At 40.9% G+C, this 23,319-nt stretch overlaps 1 protein-coding gene across 2 annotated transcripts in view; it reads right to left on the bottom strand.

The window, feature by feature from the left end:
* efcab11 (EF-hand calcium binding domain 11) overlaps positions 1-23,319 on the bottom strand; it is a 347,705-nt gene that overhangs the window by 195,422 nt on the left and 128,964 nt on the right. For both annotated transcript variants that reach the window (XM_039741565.1, XM_039741567.1), the window contains exon 5: positions 11,927-12,017. In XM_039741565.1, coding sequence (XP_039597499.1) covers positions 11,927-12,017 — 91 coding nt within the window. The remainder of the gene's footprint in view (positions 1-11,926; positions 12,018-23,319) is intronic.

The following is a 23,319-nucleotide window of genomic DNA, read 5'->3' as shown; positions in this document are numbered from 1 at the left end:
ATACAATTATTCAACTTAAATCTTTTATTGAGCACATCTATCTTGTTTTAAAATGTTTCCAGAGAAAGATCCAACCTGCAAACGTTGCAATCGAGCTCCAGCCTCACTGGGCCACAGGTTTTGTGTGTGTGCACCAAATTAACATCATTCTGGACCAAAATCTTTAAGTGCCTATCAGACAGCCTTGGTGTTACAATCCCTCCTGACCCACTAACAGCTGTGTTTGGTGGGCTCACAGAGGGGCGTAAAGTGGAGAAGGACAAACAGACTGCATTTGCCTTTACTACACTATTGGCACATTGGCTTATCTCGCTCAACTGGAAGATTCCTAGCACACCTCTTTTACGTCAGTGGGTAACTGATGTCAAATACTTTTTGAAATTGGAAAAAATCAAATTCTCACTTACATGATCTGTTTACAACTTTTTTTTTAAAACCTGGCAGGATCTGATCAATAACATTTTAGAATAAGCACTTACATCGGCGAGAAAGAGTCCTTTCCTCCTATACTACTCTCAGTTGTTTTACTCAGGCCTTCCTCTCTTTCTCATGGGTGGCGGTTGAATTGAATTTAGTTCTGTTCAGTTTGACTTGATTGTATGGAATGTTACTTGCTTTTAATAAATTCAATAAAAGTAAAAAAAAAAAGTCATTTGCGAAGAAATGCAAATTATGATTATGTACAGAATAGTGTTTTCATACCTCTGTACGTACTGTAAGCAGTATGATAGGCATACCGTCGACATACCAGTGTCTGATAGTACAGTATAACTACTGTGGTCCCCGGCCGGGCTCAGGAGGACGTGAGGAGGGCTTGTGCCTCCTCCAGACCGCGAGGGGGCGTCCATCCTGGTTCTGTTGGGGGCCACGGGTCGAGGGCATGGAAGCCCTACCCTGTAGGGGCCCGTGGTCACCGCCAGGCGGCGCCCCAATGCCGGTTTATCCCGTGTGGTCCTCGGCCGGGGCTGGAGCCCGGCCGGGACGCCTTGGAGGACCAGAGGAGGGCGTGTGCCTCCTCCAGACCGAGTGGGGGCATCCGTCCTGGTTATGCAGGGGGCCTCGGGCAGCCCTGTAGGGACACGTGGCCACCACCAGGCGGGGCCCCAGTGCCTAATTGTCCCTGGAGCCCAGCACTTCCGCCACACCAGGAAGTGCTGGGGGGAAGACTTTATGTGGCGCCCGGAGAGCTGCCAGGAGGACAGCCGACACTTCCGCCACGCTGGGGCGTGGCTAAGGAGCGGATACCGGAAACACCTGGGGCTCATCCGGGAGCATTATATAAGGGGCCGCCTCCCTCCAGTCATTGGTGGAAGTCAGGAGGAAGCAGACTGAACTGGAGAGAGAGGACGGGAGGCGGCCAGGAAGGCACAGAGACTGTGGACCTGGACATTGGGGAAATCGGTGCAAGAAGGCACTGGGGGTGCACGTGAGCATAAACATTGTATATATTGTAAATAAACGGTGTGTTGGCTGCAAAATATGTTGTCCGTCTGTGTGTGTCCGGGCCAGCTTTCACACTACTTTCTCAAAACAAGAGTGGCAAATTTGAAATTGGCAGATCATTTTTATGAACATCTGTGAGGAATCGTCAAAAAAGACACTCTGTAGGTATTAGGGGAACTGCCAGCTAATAAAGATGTATTCATTATAAGCAGAATGGGCTGTGCCATTGCTGTAAATATGAGTTTTGTAATACGACTGGAAGCGTATCTGAGGGACAGGTGCTTAGCTTCATGTCAGAAATCATTAGTAAAGTTTCCTATGCGGTCATTAAGCAGCTGTTTATGCTAGATGGAGTTGGTGCTAGACAGGTCTAATTTCCTGTTTGCAAGGTTAACTGTTGTTGTAAATAAATTTCAGGAGTTGTTGCTATTTTTCATTCATGAATTTCTTGTAGTATTCCATGCATGTTTGATTTCTCCATTATTCCCTGCAAAGTACAAGATTTCAGTATTGTTCAGCAATTCAACTTCAATTGTCTACATTCTAGTTTAAGAGAACGTGGTATCATTAGACCACAATGACTCCATTTTTGCTTTAATTACTTTTTGTCTTGAGAAGCTTTTTGATCTAAAGTCTTTTTCATTTGTCATTTTTTTCCCACATTGTCTGGGTTCTTATCCCACATTTTAATCAGCAAGAACAGAAGTAAATCAAAAGTAATCAAAGGCCTGAGACGGGTTGATCATCCAGACAGATACTGTAATTATGTTCTGTATGTTGACCTTGTCAGGCTCGTGCTGCCCGTCCATATTTGCAGAGGCGCTTGCTTGCCAGATTAGCCAATTTCACCTTCTGTGGTATAAAAAAGCAGAGCCACAAGGACAGAAAATGGAACCATTTCCTTTGCGCTTGGCCCACGTGGTAAGCCAAACTGGAGGGGCTTTTTATTTTTTTTCTCCAGCCGTCTGGAGTTTTTTTTTTTTTGTTTGTTTTTTCTGTCCACCCTGGCCATCGGACCTTACTTATTCTATGTTAATTAAGGTTGACTTATTTTTATTTTTTACTGTGGCTTCTATTTTTCTATTCTCCATTTTGTAAAGCACTTTGAGCTACATTTTTTGTGTATGAATATGTGCTATAGAAATAAATGTTGTTGTTGTCTGGATAAGCAGAAGCATGAACTGGAGCAATGATAAGCTAGATAAGAAAACTCAAACGACAAAGCTAATAAAACAGGGAGTAGTCGAAATCAGGAGAAGTAGTTTCATACGCTAAAAGAGAAGCTGAGGTCAAAAACACTAGAAACTTTAAATTCTAAACCAAAAACACAAAGGTAACAAGTTATACAAAGGAACGCTTGACACACATAACATTTGGGCATGTTTCGGGACTTGGTTAACTGCTTTTAAAGTTTGAGCATTTTTAATTTTTGTTTAAGAGCTTCACCAAAGAGTAAGTTATCAGATTTTATTACATATATTTGTAACCCATGTGGGCGGCACGGTGGCGCAGTGGTAGTGCTGCTGACTCGCAGTTAGGTGACCCGGGTTCGCTTCCCGAGTTTGCATGTTCTCTGCGTGGGTTTCCTCCCACAATCCATAAACATGCAGGTTAGGTGGATTGGCGATTCTAAATTGGCCTTGGTGTGTGGGTGTGGGTGTGTCTGTGTGTGTCCTGTGGTGGGTTGGCACCCTGCTCAGGATTGGTTCCTGCCTTGTGCCCTGTGTTGGCTGGGATTGGCTCCAGCAGACCCCCGTGACCCTGTATTCGGATTCAGCGGGTTAGAAAATGGATGGATGTAACCCATGTGATAAAGGCGCTGTATGTGGCTCGAAATACTCAAGTGCACATGTTATTTATAATTTTTTTTTTTTTTTTGTTACGAACCTCCCCAAAAGAGTTGATCCCTGTAAATAGTTAATAGTATATGAACAATATAATTTGTTGTAGTACAGGCGTTAATTAGCGTCACACCTCATAACCTGCATACACCACGTGTTTGGCTGTAACGCCAGAAGCGCGATGGACGCTGTAAGGGTAGGTTGTGGTTTCTGTTTCTTTCGTGATTTTTTTTATTTCATTTTATTGATTATTTAATAGGCAGAGGGGAGAAGACGTTAATGTGACGCTCTATTTATTTACTTTTGTTTTGAAAAGATTTTCGGGAACAGGAAAAATAAAAGCAAAGGGGAAAGAACGGAGGAGGGTAAGCAGGGATTCTGAGAGGGGACGGACTGGGGCTTTTCTACGGGGCGGCTATACAGCCAAAAGGAACTCGAACCCGGACACGGACACCGTGCTGGGCTGTTATTATATAGATTTGTAACCCATGTGATAAAGGCGCTGTATGTGTGCCGACCCGACACAGACGGACACGGGAGGCACATGTAATAAAACAAATAAACTTTTATTGTCTTCACCTGGGTGGCACGGTGGTGCAGTGGAAGCGCTGCTGTCTCGCAGTTAGGAGACCCAGGTTCATGTCCCAGGTCCTCCCTGTGTGGAGTTTGCATGTTTTCCCCGTGTCTGCGTGGCTTTCCTCTGGGTGCTCTGGTTTCCTCCCACAGTCCAAAGGCATGCAGGTTAGGTGTATTGGTGATCCTAAATTGTCCCTAGTGTGTGCTTGGTGTTTGTGTGTGTCCTGCGGTAGGCTGGCACCCTGCCCGGGATTGGTTCCTGCCTTGCGCCCTGTGCTGGCTGGGATTGGCTCCAGCAGACCCCTGTGACCCTGTGTTAGTATATGGTGGGTTGGATAATGACTGACTGACTGGCTTCACCTATGTGGCACGTCTTCCCCGTGTCCCGCAAGCACAACACAGTCCCACAAAGACAGAAAGCACAAGCACAAATAATCTCTTCTTCCCCACCGCTTCTCACTGGCAAGCGTTGTCTCCCTCCTCCCGACTCTGGCTCCTTTTATAGTCCACCCGGAAGTGCTCCAGGTGTTTGATCACTCATTTCTGGTTGCACTTCCGGATGTGGCTGAAGAACCGACCAGACGGGCTCAGGAACCCCTTCAGCGCCCCCTGGTGGCCACCCCGGGTCCCAACAGGGCTGTGGAGAACTTCATCTCCCATGGAGCCCTGTGGGAATCTGAGGCACCACTGCCACCCAGGGGGGCTGCCATCTAGTGACCCGAGGGAGGTATTGTGTAGCCGATGCTTGCTCCCCCAGATCATATACTGAAGGGGTGTCCCGGCCGGTCATGGGCCCTTGCCCATTCAAAAATGACAGTGATAATAGAATGTAATTCAATATACTAGTAGTGTAAATAAAAGATACAGGATTTTTAATAGGATTTTACAATATCATGTAGTTAAAAATGGAGTCCAAATAGGCTTGTGGTGGCTGTAAAAGCATTCATAGCAGGAGACTCCACCTCTGGTGTTGTGTTGTTAGTGGTTAGTTATGAAAGGTCCACGGCTAACTGTAGTTCATATTTCTTAAATATAACATTTTTCAAAAAAGTACCCAATGCACATTTAAAATTGTGGGCTGCACTACACCATTCTGGATAACAGGTCATTAGAGCTCTTTGTGGATAAATTATAGTGTTAAAGAAATAGTATAAATTATAATGGCCAGATACTGAAGCAGTGGGGTCTTTTTTTAATATAATATAAATATTGAGTATTTGTTTATTCACTTTATTCATGACTAGCATATCAAAAAAACCCTTTTCAATAAATAAGTCTGTCTGTTTCAGTCACGTTCTGCATTTATGAAGCTCTTTTCACTGGATATGCCAACACTTATGTCCTTTTTTCTTTGAGCTTCTTATTGCCTTTCTTTGTTGGACATTCCTGCCCTGTTGTGATGCCCAGACACAGGAACGCATGCCACACAGTTTACTGCCTTAAACCACCTACCTGCCTTTGTTCATCGGACATTCCTGCCTTCTTGTGGATGCCAGATAACATTATGCCAAGCAAAGGGAAGGATGCCAGATGGATGGACGTGTTACCACTTTATATATAGAGATGAGTCAATTAGGCAGCTCCTTTCCGGTTTCATTCATTTCTAGATAAGTAAAGTTGCCTGCATTTTTTACTATCGCGGTCACCAGGATCATGTAATTATAGCTGGTATAATGTCAAGGAGCAGGAGAAGTGTGTTGGTGTGACAGGGACACTGTCTCTTGCACAGGCAGCAACAAGTGGCAGCAGCAGAAGTGGTGGCAATGCTTGGCTCTGCTGACATCTCATTAACTTGTATTGCGGATCTATTTTACTGTCAGGAGTAGCAATTGAACAATCATAAAAGATAAATATACAAAGCAGACACGCTAAAGTAAACTCTCTCATGGTAAATTTGAAATCACAAACTTATCGTAATTGAAGTCACACGTCATGTTTTCTGTTTGAAAATTGAACAGACTCACATATGCTTATCAACAGGAGCTCCCAATTCGACAGGCACTCATGCAAAATTTCCAACAGCACATGAATAAATGAAAAGGTATACCGGAGAGGTCAGAAGAAAATAATAAGTAAACGTGAGGCTTAGGGGGTCTATAAGCTATGATATATACCCCAGTTAACATCTTTTAAGAGGAAGGGGATCTGTGTGGTGGCCCTTCACATCCAGGATAAGACCAAGGAGGCCAAAAAGTAAATACAAAAATAAACATTTATTAACAATAAAATACAAGGAAATGGTGAACATGGGGAATGACTACAAAGGTTTTCAACCCTGTCTACCACCTCAGAAGTACTAGTAAGCATTCCCGTTAACATTAGAATTAGAATTAGAACAATCTAGACGAGAACAGGCCATTCAGCCCAACAAAGCTCGCCAGTCCTTTTTTTAGAGAATTCAGAAATCCTGCTCGGAGAATGGGATATAGCAGACATAACCAGACTGGCTCTTTCTCTTTCTTCTTCTCCGAGTTTACTTTATTACCATTCCAAGGATAACTTCTAAGCCAAACTCCAGAGCCAGTTGTAAAGAAAGGGTAGTACTACATCCTCTAAAGAGATACCAGGCTGAACCCCCTCCAGTAGCTCCTAGTGCCCCTGTACTTCAGGATTTCAGTTTCTCCAGAAGAGCCGCGACACACACGCAGCTGGTCAGCTTTTTTCCCTTAAAAGGCAATAAGGTCCCAAAAATCTCATTTCTTGTTCCATGTGCCATAACTTACTAGAGTGGAATTCAAGACTGGCATCCTGGCTCTCCTCACCTTTGAAAATGTAACATGGTCCTACTACAGTTGACCTAGAACCCTGTATCGCTTCCTATTAGCCACCGGTTTCCATTTCCTGCTAACCCTTCAAGATTTCACTTTCTCACCCTCGGTCTCTCTTTCTCTCAGAGGATCCACTGGCTTGCTTGCCTTCTAGTCTCCTGCAAGAACTTTAGATGTATTTGCCCAGGTCTCATCTCTCATTTTCTTGTGCTGGTGTCTTCTAGGGCACTCAACACACACACACACACAGAGGATGTACTGCACACTAGCAAACCCTGTACTCCCACAGTGGCATAGGCAGAACCTCTCCTGCTGCCAACATGGCTCTCATTATAGTCCTGGAGGTCTCCTGTGAAATTTAAGTCTTTCCCGCCATTATGGTTCTACGTCAGATAGCATAACATTAGCACAATCTACTGACATTTGATATTTCATTAATACTTCTTGATAGTGAATTGTGTAGCAGAAGACACTGTCATTTATAAAACACCAGGTATGAACAAAGAAAACACAACACACTGTAAATTGTACCACATGAATTATGGCAAATGACAACCCAACTGAGTCCTACTTTTGCCAAAGAAAATGAGATACAACTGGGCTAAGAAATACAAATATTGTCCTCTGTGTTTTTCCAGGTTGATTCTGGTGTTTGTCAGGGGTGTTTTTTTGCTTGTATGGACTTGATGTTGAGCAGGTTTGTGGGGTCCAGCGGCTGTGGGGCATCTGTTGGTGAAGAAAGATTCACTGATCTTGACTTTTTTGACAACGTTATAATCTTTGCAGAATCAATTGAGGCTCTGATCAGGGTTCTCGAGAGATTTAGGGAGGATTCAGAGTGCCTGGGGTTGTGAGTGTCCTGATAAAAACCAAGAACCAGGCCTTTAATGACCTCTTGGTCACAGCCATCAGCAATGTGTCCGTCTGCGGAGGGAATGTCGACCTTGTCAAAAGGTTTACTTACATCGGCGGTGACATTCATGTCTCTGGTGACTCTTCCTAAAAAGTCAGTAGATGGATTGGGAAAGCATAGGAAGGAGTCATGAGGTCGTTGTAAAAGAGTGTGAAGAGTGTGTGGCACTCCCGATATCTATGAAAAAAGGACGAAGGTCCAAGTCTTTGGTGCTTCCTGTCTTGCTATATGGTTCAGTGACCTGAGATGAAGACTGGACTCCTTTGGTACTGTGTCTGTTTGGAGAATCCTTGGGTACCGCTGGTTTGAATTTGTGTCGGAGACGAGAATGAAGCACATTAGCTACATTGTGAGGGAGTGTCAGTTACAGCACTATGGCCATGTAGAGCCCGAAGCTGATCCAGCTCACAAGATCCTCAATGTTGAGAACCCGAGTAGATGGGGGACATGACCAGGGCGAGGGATTGGACTGTGTGTCTGCATGGAGGGTTGCCAGTCAGGATCCTAAGATGTTTTGTCATATGGTGATTGCGCTGTACCAGTGCATGCCTCCCAACTTGACCTGACCTGAACTATTTTGTTTGTCTGCAAAACCTTTACATTTAAAGCATAAAAAACAACTTTTGTTTAAATGTGTACTGATGTACAGTAAAGAAGCAACTGCGTCAACAGTACAATAGGGTCTGTATTATCGTGGTATTTCCCTCCACTTGCCCTTTACCTGTTTCCTCCAAGGTAAGTGTTCTCGTCAAGTTCGTTATCGGGTTGGTCTACTGTTGCACTTTAAGATGAACACACACACAGACCCTAACCACAACAGTGCTCCATGAATGACACACACACACGCTGATTAACCCTTAGCACTTTAAACCACACAAGTGCTATAGGAATAACAGCCTGTCATTCAGCACTTCAAGAGACTTACTTATTTTTGGCACGAACAACAATACGATGTTTTAGTGATATCTCAGACCTAAATATTACTTTTGGTCTACAAGAATACATTTAAACATACAAAGACTCAGCACTCTTGACTATAAGCCATTCATCAGCCAAGAATGCCTTCTTTATCGTATCTGTCCCTTCTGTTGAGTATAGCGCTCTTCACTCTCAGCCATATAAACCTCGCAGCACAGAAATAATGGCAAAAATCCGGCTGTCACCAGGTGCTCAAAGAAATCTAACTTATTACTTCAATCACTCTAGACATTAAGACAAAGCACTGAAAGTTAAAAGCAGCATGGTATTTATTACAAGAATAATAATACCACAAGAACAAAGAATACTAGAAAATAGGTAGTGATAGGAAAGTCTGAATATATAGTCTTTAGAAAAAGCTTACGAAAAAGTTACAGATGACAAGGATGAATGTCCCAGGGAGGCGTTTGATTTAGCAATCAATGTTCATAATGCCTTTCTGACGACCAGGGCCGTCTTCATCCGTTCCTCTTCTTCTTCTACCTTTGCTTCTCTCCTCTTCTTTCCAAACCAAGGCATATTTATTATGAAATGTCAAGCCTTGGTTTCAAAACACATGCACCTGATTGGCTGGCTGTCCAAATGATTGATGAATTAATTCACTGTCTGTTTTCCCACACAACAAAACCTTTGATGTACTCGGAGAAATACTAGTTCTTCCTGTCCTAAGCCATAAAGCAAATTGTTGTTCCAGATGTCCATCCATCAATAGCCTGAGGTATCACCTCAGCATCCTTTCCCAGGCTATAAAACCAAATTAGCACGAAGCTATGAACAAGTGTTATAAAAGTAAGGTGTAAGGGAAGAAAACCTGCTTTAATTTGTTAATTTCATCTGTTGTCTTGTCTTGAACAAAATATAATGGAAACCAAAATGTACAGATTTTATACACCATAACAGGGTCTTAACTCTGTCTCTGTAGTAGAAGAGCGATCCCTAAAAGATGAACTGCTGTTTGTCATATGCCATGTTTTATATTCGGAACCAAGGATGCGGTAGGATTTTAACAGCATCAGTTATAGTGATGCACACAGTCGGTGCCGACATGCTGGATTAGGTCTAGCGGTGCAGGCTGCATGTGTTTACTTTACTGAAGGTCATTGAGTTACTTTTAGCTCTCATACCACTGTTAAAGACAGTGGCCGTGTTTATTATAAGTAAAACATTACATTCTCTATTAAGGCATCCAAGCCAGATGCAAGATCCACATCACAAAAGTGGGAAGGGGGTGCTGCTTGGTTGAGAGAGCCCACTTCCTGAAGCATCTGTAGGGAACCGTCCTTCACTCTCCTTGAATCAAAGCTCGCAAATGACTACTTTGTTTTTCTTGTTAAAATATTACTGAGCGACAGGCTAAAGAAAAACATTTATATAAATCTCCATTTTATGCTACATTCTCTCCATGTATACAAAACACTACACGTTACAGTACACAACTCAACAATGGGGATTTTTGCAAAAGCGCAGGCAATTCTTCACACACAGTACTATATACAAGAGGCTCACTTTTGAAGAAATGTAATGAATTCCTCCTCAGATTACAGTTCCCATTAATTGTTTTATCAAGTGAAGTTGCTATCACTGAACAACTGTCAAAATAAAACAAACCAGTTGACTTTACCATGGATATTAAAAACCAGCTCATTGTTATGCTGCCAGGTGTGCCATATTACTACTACAGTACAATTCCAATTCATTATCTGTTGTTCATTTAATGACATTAATAATCATCAGCCAGAGCTTTTGCATGCACAAACATAATCACAATACCTCACAACAAGCTATTTCTTTAAAAAGAAAATTAATTAGAATAATTCATTTTCATTTTTATCTTTACAATCATGTTAAAGAAATCCTAAAGACAATCATTTGTGTGTTTTCAAATTCAACCCTAGAAGGAATGGATGACTAAAACAGTCATCTTTAAAAGCAAGGAATCATGGGAAGGATAAAACAGTCAACTTTGATAATCAAAAAAGCCTCAAAATGACTGCACAGATTTAATGCATTTCACAAAAATATACGATCAGGTCTTTTTTAAAATTCAGTCCTCATTATAAACTGCTGTAGTCTGGTACATTGACAATAAAATTCAAATTACCGATCATTTCAAACATGGACTGAAAGACATACTGTTCATACTGCCAGTTATTATACACCGTCAGTGCTGCCTATCTTTATCTTCCACATCTATTAAACATTTTTGATTTGTTTAGGTGAATTAGTGAGAAGTCAAGCAAAAGTTATTGGCTAACTAAAAAGATTACAATATGCAAGCTTTTGAGGCAACTCAGGCCCCTTCTTCAGGCAAACGCATATTGTAATCTTTTCAGTTCGCCAATAAAAGGTGTCATTTTGCTTGACTTCTCACTACATTCACAATGGCTAACACGGCACAACACCCGATTACGTGAATTACAAAGCATTCTGATGATTCATTAAACTCATTCACATTTCACAAGGGTTCAAATAAACCCACTGCACTGCTATAATTTTTAATTTTTTTAGAATTTTGAGAGCACATGCTACTTACCACACAGAAAAAAATATATTCCTACTGCAAACATGTGCACACAGTAATTTCAACTGTGCTGTTTGATATTTAGAGTGGCTGCTTGTTTTTAATATTTTTTAGCTAATCTCTTAGAAAATAAATATTGTCTTTCATTAAACCAATAATTTGATTTGTTAAAATGTTTAAACTTGTTTTCATTTCATTTCAAGATGGGCTCCTCACTTTAGGAATAGGAATAGGTTTAGGGATAAGAACACACAAGAGCTCAGGAAGGCGAAAAAAATGGCCAGAGGAATTTGAATTGTAAAACATCAACACGTTAAACCAGAAACAGTGCAAAACTCTTCAAATTATACAGAACAGCGTTCAAATAAATCAAGGAAAAATATGCTTAAATGTATGTGTATACACAATCAATTTCAATTGAAATCAATTCAGATTAAAGTAAATATCAGTTTGCTGCAGATAGACAATTAACCTGCTTGAATATTTCACATGTTTGTTTATTTCTTCTTAGAATTTAAAAGCAAAAGCTGTATTGACACCCTGAGCACTGCTAACTTATTGTCACCATATTGAATATGCACTCCTTTTTTATGGGGTCTGGTGCACAAATGGATTCCTGATTTGCAGATACTTCAACTCCTCTGTAAAAGGAAAATAACCCCTCTGACTTACTCAATTCCTCTTGGTAAATCAAAAAAGACTCCAATAACACAACGTTCTCAAGAGCTACAAGCTTAGCCCTAGACCTTCAATATCTGTAAAGAGTGACACAAAGACGTAAATATGTTCTGAACAAGCCTTTCAGAAGACTGACACATCAGCCATGGAATTTCAGTCAGCAAATATACAGTATAAGAACAACCATAATGGTGTATATTGGACCAACCTGAAAGTTTCTTGTACTGTTTGTCCTGGTAAATGAGATGCAACACAAGCAAAGGCTCTTTTAAAGTCCTCAAGTGTTAGAAAACCCCGGCCTGCAAAAAGGAAAGAAGAACTGCCATAAGTACATTAGCTCCAAACATGCATTCCACTCACCTCTGGTTCATAATATCTATATATAAAAAAAAAACAAAATTACATTTTAGGTTTCTGCATACATACAAAATCTCTTTCTGCGAACTTATTTAATGTGTAATGTCCTATTGTTGGTTACAACAGAAGTAACTCTAGAAGCCCCCTTTCCAAAAAGTCTTTCAACTGAAAGTTGTGCAATATCTCTTTATTATATAAAAAAAAAATCTGGGAGAGAAAGACGGGAGACAAGACGTGATCTTGGAAGACACTTAAAAGACCTGCGAGACTAGAGAGATTGGCCATGGAGCGTCTCGCGGGGACCTTAAACATGTGACTTTGTGTCAAGAGATTGGCCACGGAGCGTCTCGCGGGGACCTTAAACATGTGACTTTGTGTCAAGAGATTGGCCACGGAGCGTCTCGCGGGGACCTTAAACATGTGAATTTGTGTCAAGAGATTGGACACGGAGCGTCTTGCGATGACGTAGAACATGAGATTCTTGCAAGACACGCCCTACTTACAAATAAATAAGAGCATGGGCAGGAACACACTCAGTCGCGTTTTGGCTTTGAGCACACACAGATCCAGAGCTCTCAGCGCATATAAAGCGTATAAGGAGAATACGTTATAAATGAAACGTAGACGACTAAGCAAAGAAGAAAGAGCAGCACGAAGAAAAGAGACTCAAAACCATTGGAGGGAAAAAAATGTAAAAAAGAATAATCAAGGTGCAAATTCAGAAAATAAGGAAAGTAATTATCAGCCCGGAAGAAGTGGAATTGAAAAATAGCATGTCCAATCGGGCTCAGAATTAAAAGACAGAGTAAAAGACAAAGTAGAACTTTTGCTAAACACATGCAGAGCAGGTTAGAGATTATGAAAGCAGTGGAATTTGAAGGCTAAAAAAAAAATGGCGCAATACACATGTGGAAAAAGTCAAAGAATATGAAAATAGGAAAATTAGAAAGTATAAAAAAAAGATTGTAAAGATCACAGTAGCACAAACAAATGGAAATTATTACTTGAAAAAGGGAAAATAATCGCGGACGGACTAGGTGTCATTGAAAAAAAAGCAGGACAAAGCAAGGTCAGAAATAAAAGACAGAGAGTAGAAAACAAAGTAAAACGTCATAAAGAGGTTAAAAAACAAGGGGGCCAAACACATGCAGAGCAGGTTAGAGAAAATGAAAACTGGAATTCAAAAGACTCAAAAAAAACGTAGGCGCGAAACACAGAATATGAAAGCAGAAAAAAACGACAGCAAACAAAGAGAAATGATTACTCGGAGAAATAACAAAAAGGCGAATAGAGATCGAACATGATATGTATTGTAAGGCTTTGAAGTTTAAGTCAGAGAATTTAAAAAACGGAGTTTACCTCACATGCATTTATTGGTTACTTTACAAAACAAATGATTAGCTGCTGATGATGAAGATCGTTTTGTCTGTGCTGAAATTCCAAACAGAGAAAGCTATCCTGAATTATGGTACAAAGTCATTAAACACATCTCATGGAGCTCATCTAAATGATTCAGCATATTGGGACTCCAAAGATTAAAAATATTGTTTTTACAGAAGTTCTGAAATAAAAATGAAACTAATGAAATTCAAAGAAAAAAAAATCTTAAAAGTGTGCATCTGGAAAACCAAACACGGGGGTTGGCGAGCAAAGCGAGCAGGGGGCTAAGCCCCCTTAGTAAATTAAAAAAACAACAGCAACCTACAAATTTTAAGTATTTTCCACGTTTCCAATTGTTCCTGGTTTGTGATAAGTTCATGTTTACTGCAAAGAAATGATTTGCCATTAACAGAACTGAGACTTTGCTTTTTGGACAAATACTGTATGCTAAAGAATTTAGAAGAAAATTTAAAATGATCTACAAATAAAAATAGACTATCAAAACCATTTGATTCTTATTCAAGCTCACAGAGAGCCACAGTCTATCCCAGCAGCAACTGGACAACGCAGAGCCCATCACAGGGGAACACTCATTCACACCTGGCCAAATAACATAAAGGACGCATTTCTGGAGATGTACAAGGAAACCAGGAACACAAACGAACTTCATGTAGACAGTGACTGGGTGTGGTGTCTGCTGGACCCAGGTATCTACAGTTTCTGGCTGAATTATTTCATTCCCAGCTTTTATTTTTCATTGGTTCAGTGATCTGAACACCTGACATCTCCATTAGTGATAACCATTCATCCTGAGTGTTCATTTAATGGACATTTACCTGTAAACACAAATTGAACCAATGAGCATAAAGCTACTGCTTGAGCAGAGTATGGAAAAACCAAGCAACACCCTGAGCCATATTTTTAATTTAGATTTGCTTCTCCTCATCTATTCATCCACCCAAAACGTTTTTGAAAACAATTAATGACATTTGTCACACACATGCATACGGGAGACAACTTCAGGGGTCATCTACTGGTAATTACACTCCAAGCAAGGGAGAGCCACTGTGTCTTACTGCCTTCTCTCTTCCTCCCTTTGCAGAATAGTGGATCAACAGACATTCCACCTCTGACATCACTTCCGTCTTCCGGCCTCTCTCTTCCACTGTATTCTCCAGGAAACTGCCATCTTGGAGACCATGAGATAAAAACTGATGTCTGAAGAAGATGTCTCTGCTATTATTGTGTATTTTATCTTACAGGGTTTACCTAGATGTGCCAACTCTTTATGAGTTGTTGTCCCCTTCATTTACACATAATATTTTTCCCATATCACTCATAATACTATTATAATAAAAAAGAAAATTCTGTGACGAGACAAGATTTTTAGGAAGATTTTTTCAAGTCCCACGAGTTGAGACCTTGGCCATGAGATTTTTTCAAGTCTCACTTTACTCTCAACCATTTTCAACCAGCTACATGGTCCTCTTACCTCTCATTCGTGTGAATTCTTTTGTCAGACTCAGTTCCTGCTCTCTCAGCTCTTATAAATTTTAACGTTTTCCACACTTTAAGTTCCCAATTAAATAAGACGTATTATGTCCAAATCTTATTGAAAAATTTCATCACGAAGGGTTATCAGCAGAAAAAATGAGTACACAGGCAATCCTAGCACCGAGAAACTATGAAGACAAATGAATTAATGCTAAAAACGTTGATTGGTTACACGGCAAATTGGTTAAATGCGTATCAATAGACTATGCTGAAAGAGTTGGTGGTGATCGTATGGAAGATGAAAAGATTAACTTACAATATGATGAAGAATATCTACAACCGTTAACACTGTCCGGTCTTCCACCGCACTAATTACTGTATAAAGAAGGATATATCCAAGAAAGGTAATGTAGTAAATCTTCCGTCGATAACATTAGACAACAAAGGAGATCTTGATATGCCATTTGTATTAAAACGTTAACAGTTTCCTGTTAGAATAGCTTTGACAAAGACAATTAACAAATCTCAGAGCCAAACATTCAAAAAAGTCATTTAATTAATAGGGAGAAAGAAACGAAATTCAATCACGGGCAGTTATACGTTGCGTTGTCACGATGAAAGTCCAAACACAGAATCAAAATTCAATTCGATATTGACGAAAATTTAGGTAAAAAAATTGTTAGTTTTACAGTAAAAGTGTACATGTAAAAAGTATTTGCATATTAATTTCAAAGCCAAACAGAACAAAATCGTATTACACAACAAATAACTCTAACGCAACATGAAACATAATTTACTTTCAAATTATTATGTTTTACTCTTTTTTAATATGGTTAATTACTCACTGTAATGTAAAATAGTTCTATTATGCATATGTACCAATTCTCATGAAAATAATCTGTTTAAATTGTACAACCACATTCCCATACGCGAGCGGCAGAACCGCAAAGAGGGTAGCGCATAGCACAGGCCCGAGGGTTGGTAAGCGAAGCGAGCAGGGGCAAAAGCCCCCTAGCATTTATAAAAAATAATTATGTTTAAAAAGTACAAAGTAATATAAATGTTATATAAAACAACTTTATAAAAAGTTTGAAAGGTATTAATGATTATAATGCAAAAGGTTACTGCTCAGACACATCAGAGAATATCTGCGTCCATGTGAGTAAGTACACTGAAAACAGAACAGACACTCTAGCTTTGTACTTTTAGATTAATACACATCTCACTTTTTATACTTGAGAATTTACATAATGATAAAGAGGGAAACATCCATCTTACACGAGACACCTTTCTAAGGAGATTAAAAAAATTCAAAAATTTCTTTTCAACATCTAATTACATGCTGAATGTAAAACATTTTGGACTTAAAAAGAAATAGATCTGATTCTCTGATATCATTTCCAATTCATAATGCATAATTTTCTTTGCTTTCTATTGTGAACAAAAAACACCAGCTGGTACACTCATTTTATCTAAATGCCTCCTCTTCTTGGTGTATAAATTCAGTATTATTTATTTACGTTATGTAAATCACCCAAAACTGATTATGTTAAAAATGAAGGAGGGGAAAAAAGACTTGGATTTCCTAATAAGTCATAAGGATAAAAGGTGTTTCATTTGAATAAAAGTTGAAATACATTCCTAGTCAAATGGCTAAACGAATGTAATACTTTATTTAAGTAAAAAGGCAGAGAGAGCATTCACACTACATTTAACTCGCTCTCTGCCTACTTTACCTTGGTAAGATTCTGTTGGATGCATTACTGATGCCAAGGCCAGGCATTGTTAAATATGGAATACACACTGCAAATTAATAAAAGGATGTTGTTTTTCTCTTAAAAAATGAATTCTAAACTATAGAAAATGCATCAAATTGATTATTGATCACATTATGTAACTGTCAATGGTCTCAACTGTGAACTCAAGAAGAACGCAGATGCTCTAACATCTGTGAACGCGGCCCGGACACAGACAGGCGGACATGTTGTTTTCCACCACCACACATTTATTTACAACAATACATACAATTCAAAGTCAGTGCACAAACCCCAAACACAGTCCTGGCCACACAATGCCTTTCTTCGGGCCGCCTCCACTCTCTCTTCTCTTGCCTTGTCCTGCCTCCACCCGACTCCAGCCTCGAATGAAGGGAGACGGCCCCTTTTATATCAACCCGGATGAGCTCCAGGTGTGTCCCGGCATTGCTCCCTGGACACGCCCCAGTGTGGCGGAAATGCCGGCTGTTCTCCCGGAAGCTCTCCGGGTGTCCCTTTTCTTCTTCCCCCCAGCACTTCCTGGTGTGGCGGAAGTGCTGAGGTCCAGGGTCCCCAAGGCATTGGGGCACCCCCTGCCGGTGACCACGGGTCCCTACAGTGTTGGGCTTCCATGCCCTCTACCCGTGGCCTCCAAAGCAACTAGGAAGGCAGCCCCCACGTGATCCAGGGTGGGCATTGACCCTCTTCCGGTCCCTCAAGGCATCCCGGCCGGGTCGTTGCCCCTGGAATCCCTGACACATCTAATCTCCTTAAGGACAGACAGGGTGTTTTAGCAAGGGATCCTCTTACAGAGTCAGGATCAGCCTCATCTGTGCATATTGCCTCACTGGACTGTGACAGTTAAGTCAGAACTTTTGTTTCTATACAATTTTCTTGCTTTCTAGTCATTCTAGTGTGTGTTCAGAATAATGTATGTGTGGGTATATATTTACGTATGTGTGTGTGTATGTATGAATGCACTGACTTACTATTCTACTTATTTACTGTATGTACATATGTATTGTCACCCACGTGCGCATGGGAGGCAGCTAACGGGCTTGACTAAGGGCAGTTCTGAGACACACCGGGAGGTGGCAGAGTGCACTGACTGTTTTTCTCCTTTGCCTGCAGACCATTCACAAGAAATCCCACCTGGTCCTCTGGACGTCACTTCCAGGACCGAGCCAATGGAAGGAGACCTTGCTGGCTCAGGCCCCTGTGATGTCACGTCCGTGCTCGCACCAATGGCAGAAGACCCTCACGAGCCCGACCCCTTTGACTTCACTTCCTGTCTTCCCATTTAAAAGTCTCCACCTTTTCCCTATTCCCTCAGTTCTGTATTGGACTTGGTTTTTTGCACAGCAGTGCTATCATTTAAAAGACAATTTGCAGCCAGGAAACCAAATTATACGGGTGGCTGCCCCAAACCTTGCTGTGTCTCATCGTGGGTTTTGTGACAGTATGTATGTATGTATGTATGTATGGAGCTTCTGTAAAAAGCCAAATTTCCCACTGGGGACAAATAAAGTTCTTTCATTCTATCAGTCCATCTATTGATGTACCTATAGGGTGGTCCAGACCGAATTATGCAATTTTCATTATGCTATAACTTATTAAGTTTATTACATAGAGAATTCATAGCACCTGCCCTGCACATAGAGATTTCACTTAAAATTCTTTTTGTTGCCGATAGATGGCAGCACCTGCCCTGCATTCCAAAATGGCGGAGAGACGGTTGTCAGTCGAACAGTTGCATAATTAGATTTGGACCACCCTGTATCTCAGTCTATCACCTGAAAACAGACTGGGTCGGCCTACATTCTTCACTTTTACAAAGGGATACCTCAGGAGCAGGAATCATGTTTCACAAAGCAATCCACAGCTAGTGAGTTAATATCGAAACCTGAATGGTGGTAAAGAAACTGTACAAAATTCAATTCATTCTGGTTAACATTATTGTAAGGTTTCTAAACTGTTTTGGCACTCCCCCCAATGGGACGACACAAGCATCCCAAAGCGTGATCGCCATGTCTGTGGAAGAGAGCCCATTGTTCTCCGAGGCAACCGCAGGCAGGCTCCCAGCACTGTAGCAGCTTCCCGCAAAAACAAATCTTAAGAGATTACGGTCAAATTATGAGCACCTGCCATCGATGGGTGATACCAGTAATGTTATAAATGCAGGGAACAGTAACACTTGGCCACTAACCTGGTCACGACCCTGCCTGATAGGAGAGTGGAAGATCCCGCTACAATAAATAATGTTTCAAGCTCAATAAAAGTTGGTTTTGCTCAAGTACTGAGACTCTGCCTATATTTTGGGGTGCAAGACAGGGACTCGCACGTCACGATTTATGCACCAAATTTTGATGATGAAAAATGTATGCTTAAGTTTCTTGCACTAATTTCCAATAAGTCTCTTATAAGCCAGGTATAACTGTGTACTAATCCCCACTCTAGACAGGTCATCAACAACTGCAACTGCAGTATCTACAAGAGCTGCAATCATTTCCCAGTTTATCAAGAAGTATAATGTTTTGGATCCATGGAGATTTCTCTATCTTTATTTGAAACAATATTCTTTTTACACAGAAATTCGCTAGCTTACTGACGCTATGATGCTATTGTTATCTCTGCCTATTCTCTTGTTATTTTGGAACTCAAATTATTATGCTCCACTAATATAACTTACTGTTGGCTCCTCACCCCATTATTGGCAATGCATTAAAATCATATTTTTTTAGAGACCAATGTAAATCTACAGATATCTGTGGGACTACCAAGTCAAACACAGCAAATTTGAGGAGACAAACCATTTCATACGCTTCACGCTGCAAACTAGAAAGGCATCAGAGCTAATAACTGAGATTTTTTTAAACTGATCAATCCATCCATCCATCATCCAACCCGCTATATCTTAGCACAGGGTCACGGGGGTCTGCTGGAGCCAATCCCAGCCAACACAGGAAGAAACCCTGGGCAGGGCGCCAGCCCACCGCAGGGCACACACACACATCAAGCACACACACGGGACAATTTAGAATCGCCAATGCACCTGGTCTGCATGTCTTTGGACTGTGGGAGGAAACCCACGCAGACACGGGGAGAACATGCAAACTCCACACAGGGAGGACCCGGGAAGCGAACTCAGGTCTCCGAACTGTAAGGCAGCAGCGCTACCACTGTGCCACCGTGCTGCCCTAAACTGATCAAGAATAAGTAAAATCATTCAGTGATATGCTCAGCAAAAAGGGGCTGTCATTACAATCATAATTTAATCTTTTGGTTCTACAGGAAACAGAGCCACTGATTTTTAAGTCATGACATTCTTTCTACGAACATAGAAAAAGGGAAAATCAGACTTTAGCTCAATTCAGATTGCAAATGCAGAGATTAGCATATTACATATATATGTTAGTAAGCACAATCTACTAACATATTTAAGTAATAGCATAAGTCATTCTACACATTAAAGTCTAACAAGAGTGAGATTCATCCTGATGTTTACCACTATACAGTAGAAATGACACAGCTGAATACACTTTGGATATAGTAGCTGAAACAAAAACGTGGAATTCTAAAATTCAGGATCGTATAAATTTACTAGAAGGAATGCCAGCCACAGGTCCAGAAGGCTATCTAGTGACATTTAATAAATGCTGTCTATTATATTATCCCTATTAATTCTTGCTATGCTTAAGGAAGCTAAACTGAATATAATGATGCTACACTGTACACTACACTTGAGGTCAATCTCTATATTTCTATGTGAGAACAAAGACCTCTTTGAGAGTGCATTCTACAGACCGTTCTCTCTACTGAACAATGGCTTTAGAATCCTGGAGATGTCTTACGTAAAAGAACAGAGGCGCTGCTCCCTTCTATAATATTACAAGATCAGACTGGACTCATTAAAGGCAGAAATTTAGTGTCAAAACTGAAGATTGTATAGGGTAATATATCACCCTACATTATCTTAATTTTCAGAGATTCTGTTTTCTTTGGACAGGAAAATAGATTTTGCTATACTTGAATGTGGTGTCCCTTTATCACCAAAATGTTTTACTATTATAATAGAACCCCTCATTATCTGTCTTTAGAAGCATTAGAGATAAAGGAGATTATAAGATATGAACTCAGGCAAAACCTAATGGCATGTTGGTCTATTTCTTGGATCCATACTCTTTGCTGCTATTCATATTAAATCTATAGGATGAAAGCTACAGAAATGTTCTCATTGTTGTGAGAAGGAAGAAATAAACCAGCAGATAATTTGTAAAAGGGCTAGGCAAATGAATGGTGAGAACAAAGCAAGGTCAAAACCAGGAAAAGCATGAGGGCCAAAACAGTGGCCACAATAAAGAAGAGTTGAAAATGAAGTCAAAACCCAGAACAAACCTTCAATAATCTCTTTAAAGGTTTCCTACATTAGAATTCGTTTTTAACAATGGCATACCAAACAGTTCATTGCCCCCTACTATTATATAAGGAAACCTGACATCACTGGCAAAAGCTATTATATGCACAGGGCAGTCAACAAAATGGTACTGTGAATTAAAAAAAAAATAGATGCTAAAATAGACCAACAATATCAAAATGAAAACAAGTCATAAAACTTGCAGCATAATGAAAATCAATTCTTCATATTTAAAAAAAAAACTAAAGACCAGAAAGAGTCAGCAAAGAGACACCATAGAGACCAGGAGTAAGAATTACAACATCAGCATGCAAGTTTTTCTTCTGGGCTGTGAAGATACACACGCTGAGAGTTTAGAGAAAGGCAGAAGACAATGAAACTGCACTCACTTGGTTAGCGACAGAGAAGAAGTTCGTTCATACTCCTTGAAGTGTGCATTGGCCTAAGCTCCAGTCACTGCTAATTACTGCCAATTTTTCAGCAATCCAGTGGTGAATCATTCGCTGGTTTTACTGTCAGAGACCATGTAAAGCATAGAAGCTGTCCTCAGATAACTCCCTGTGCAATAATCATAGAGTTGAGCCTTTTTAGCCCACACAGTATTGAATTCGTGGAACTCACTATGTGTCTAGGCCATTACAGATTTCTATATATTCAATGGAGATACATCCTTTGGCCTGCTAAGTTTCAAATATAATCTTCCAGCAACGCAATTCTTTTTCTATATATAGTACAAGCTTGAAACTTTGTTAAAAGCAATCTTCCCACCTTCGCAAAACTTCCATCAATATTTATCACTGTGTTTTCAAGTCCTACAAAAATATACAGCATTTCCATGATTTACCCACTGTACAGTGCATCCAGAAAGTATTCACTTTTTCCACATTTTGTTATGTTACAGCCTTATTCCAAAATGGATTACATTCATTTTTTTCCTCAGAATTCTACACACAACACCCCATAATGACAACGTGAAAAAAGTTTACTTGAGGTTTTTCCAACTTTATTAAAAATAAAAAAAATGAGAAATCACATGTCCATAAGTATTCACAGCCTTTGCCTTGAAGCTCCAAACTGAGCTCAGGTGCATCCTGTTTCCCTTGATCATCCTTGAGATGTTGAATTGGAGTCCACCTGTGGTAAATTCAGTTGACTAGACATGAACTGGAAAGGCACACATCTGTCTATAGAAGGTCCCAAAGTTGACAGTTCATGTCAGAGCACAAATAAAGCATGAAGTCAAAGGAATTGTCTGTAGACCTCCGAGACAGGATTGTCTCGAGGCACAAATGTGGGGAAGGTTACAGAAAAATTTCTGCTGCTTTGAAGGTCCCAATGAGCACAGTGGCCTCCATCATCCATAAGTGGAAGAAGTTCAAAACCACCAGGACTCTTCCTAGAGCTGGCCGCCCATCTAAACTAAGCGATCGGGGGAGAAGGACCTTAGTCAGGGAGGTGACCAAGAACCTGATGGTCACTCTGTCAGAGCTCCAGAGGTCCTCTGTGGAGAGAGGAGAACCTTTCAGAAGGACAACCATCTCTGCAGCAATCCACCAATCAGTCCTGTATGGTAGAGTGGGCAGACGGTAGCCACTCCTTAGTAAAAGGCACCTGGCAGCCCACTTGGAGTTTGCCAAAAGGCACCTGAAGGACTCTCAGACCACGAGAAACAAAATTCTCTGGTCTGATGAGACTAAGATTGAACTCTTTGGTGTGAATGCCAGGTGACACGTTTGGAGGAAACCAGGCACCGCTCATCACCAGGCCAATACCATCCCTACAGTGAAGCATGGTGGTGGCAGCATCATGCTGTGGGGATGTTTTTCAGCGGCAGGAACTGGGAGACTAGTCAGGATAAAGGGAAAGATGACTGCAGCAATGTACAGAGACATCCTGGATGAAAACCTGCTCCAGAGCGCTCTTGACCTCAGACTGGGGCGACGGTTCATCTTTCAGCAGGACAACAACCCTAAGCACACAGCCAAGATATCAAAGGAGTGGCTTCAGGACAACTCTGTGAATGTCGTTGAGTGGCCCAGCCAGAGCCCAGACTTGAATCCGATTGAACATCTCTGGAGATCTTAAAATGGCTGTGCACCGACTCTTCCCATCCAACCTGATGGAGCTTGAGAGGTGCTGCAAAGAGCAATGGGCAAAACTGGCCAAGGATAGGTGTGCCAAGCTTGTGGCATCATATTCAAA

This window comes from Polypterus senegalus, chromosome 18 (assembly GCF_016835505.1).
Source record: "Polypterus senegalus isolate Bchr_013 chromosome 18, ASM1683550v1, whole genome shotgun sequence".
Lineage (NCBI taxonomy): Eukaryota > Metazoa > Chordata > Cladistia > Polypteriformes > Polypteridae > Polypterus > Polypterus senegalus.
Note: the sequence above shows the minus strand (reverse complement) of the source record. Positions and strands in the feature narration are given on the sequence as shown.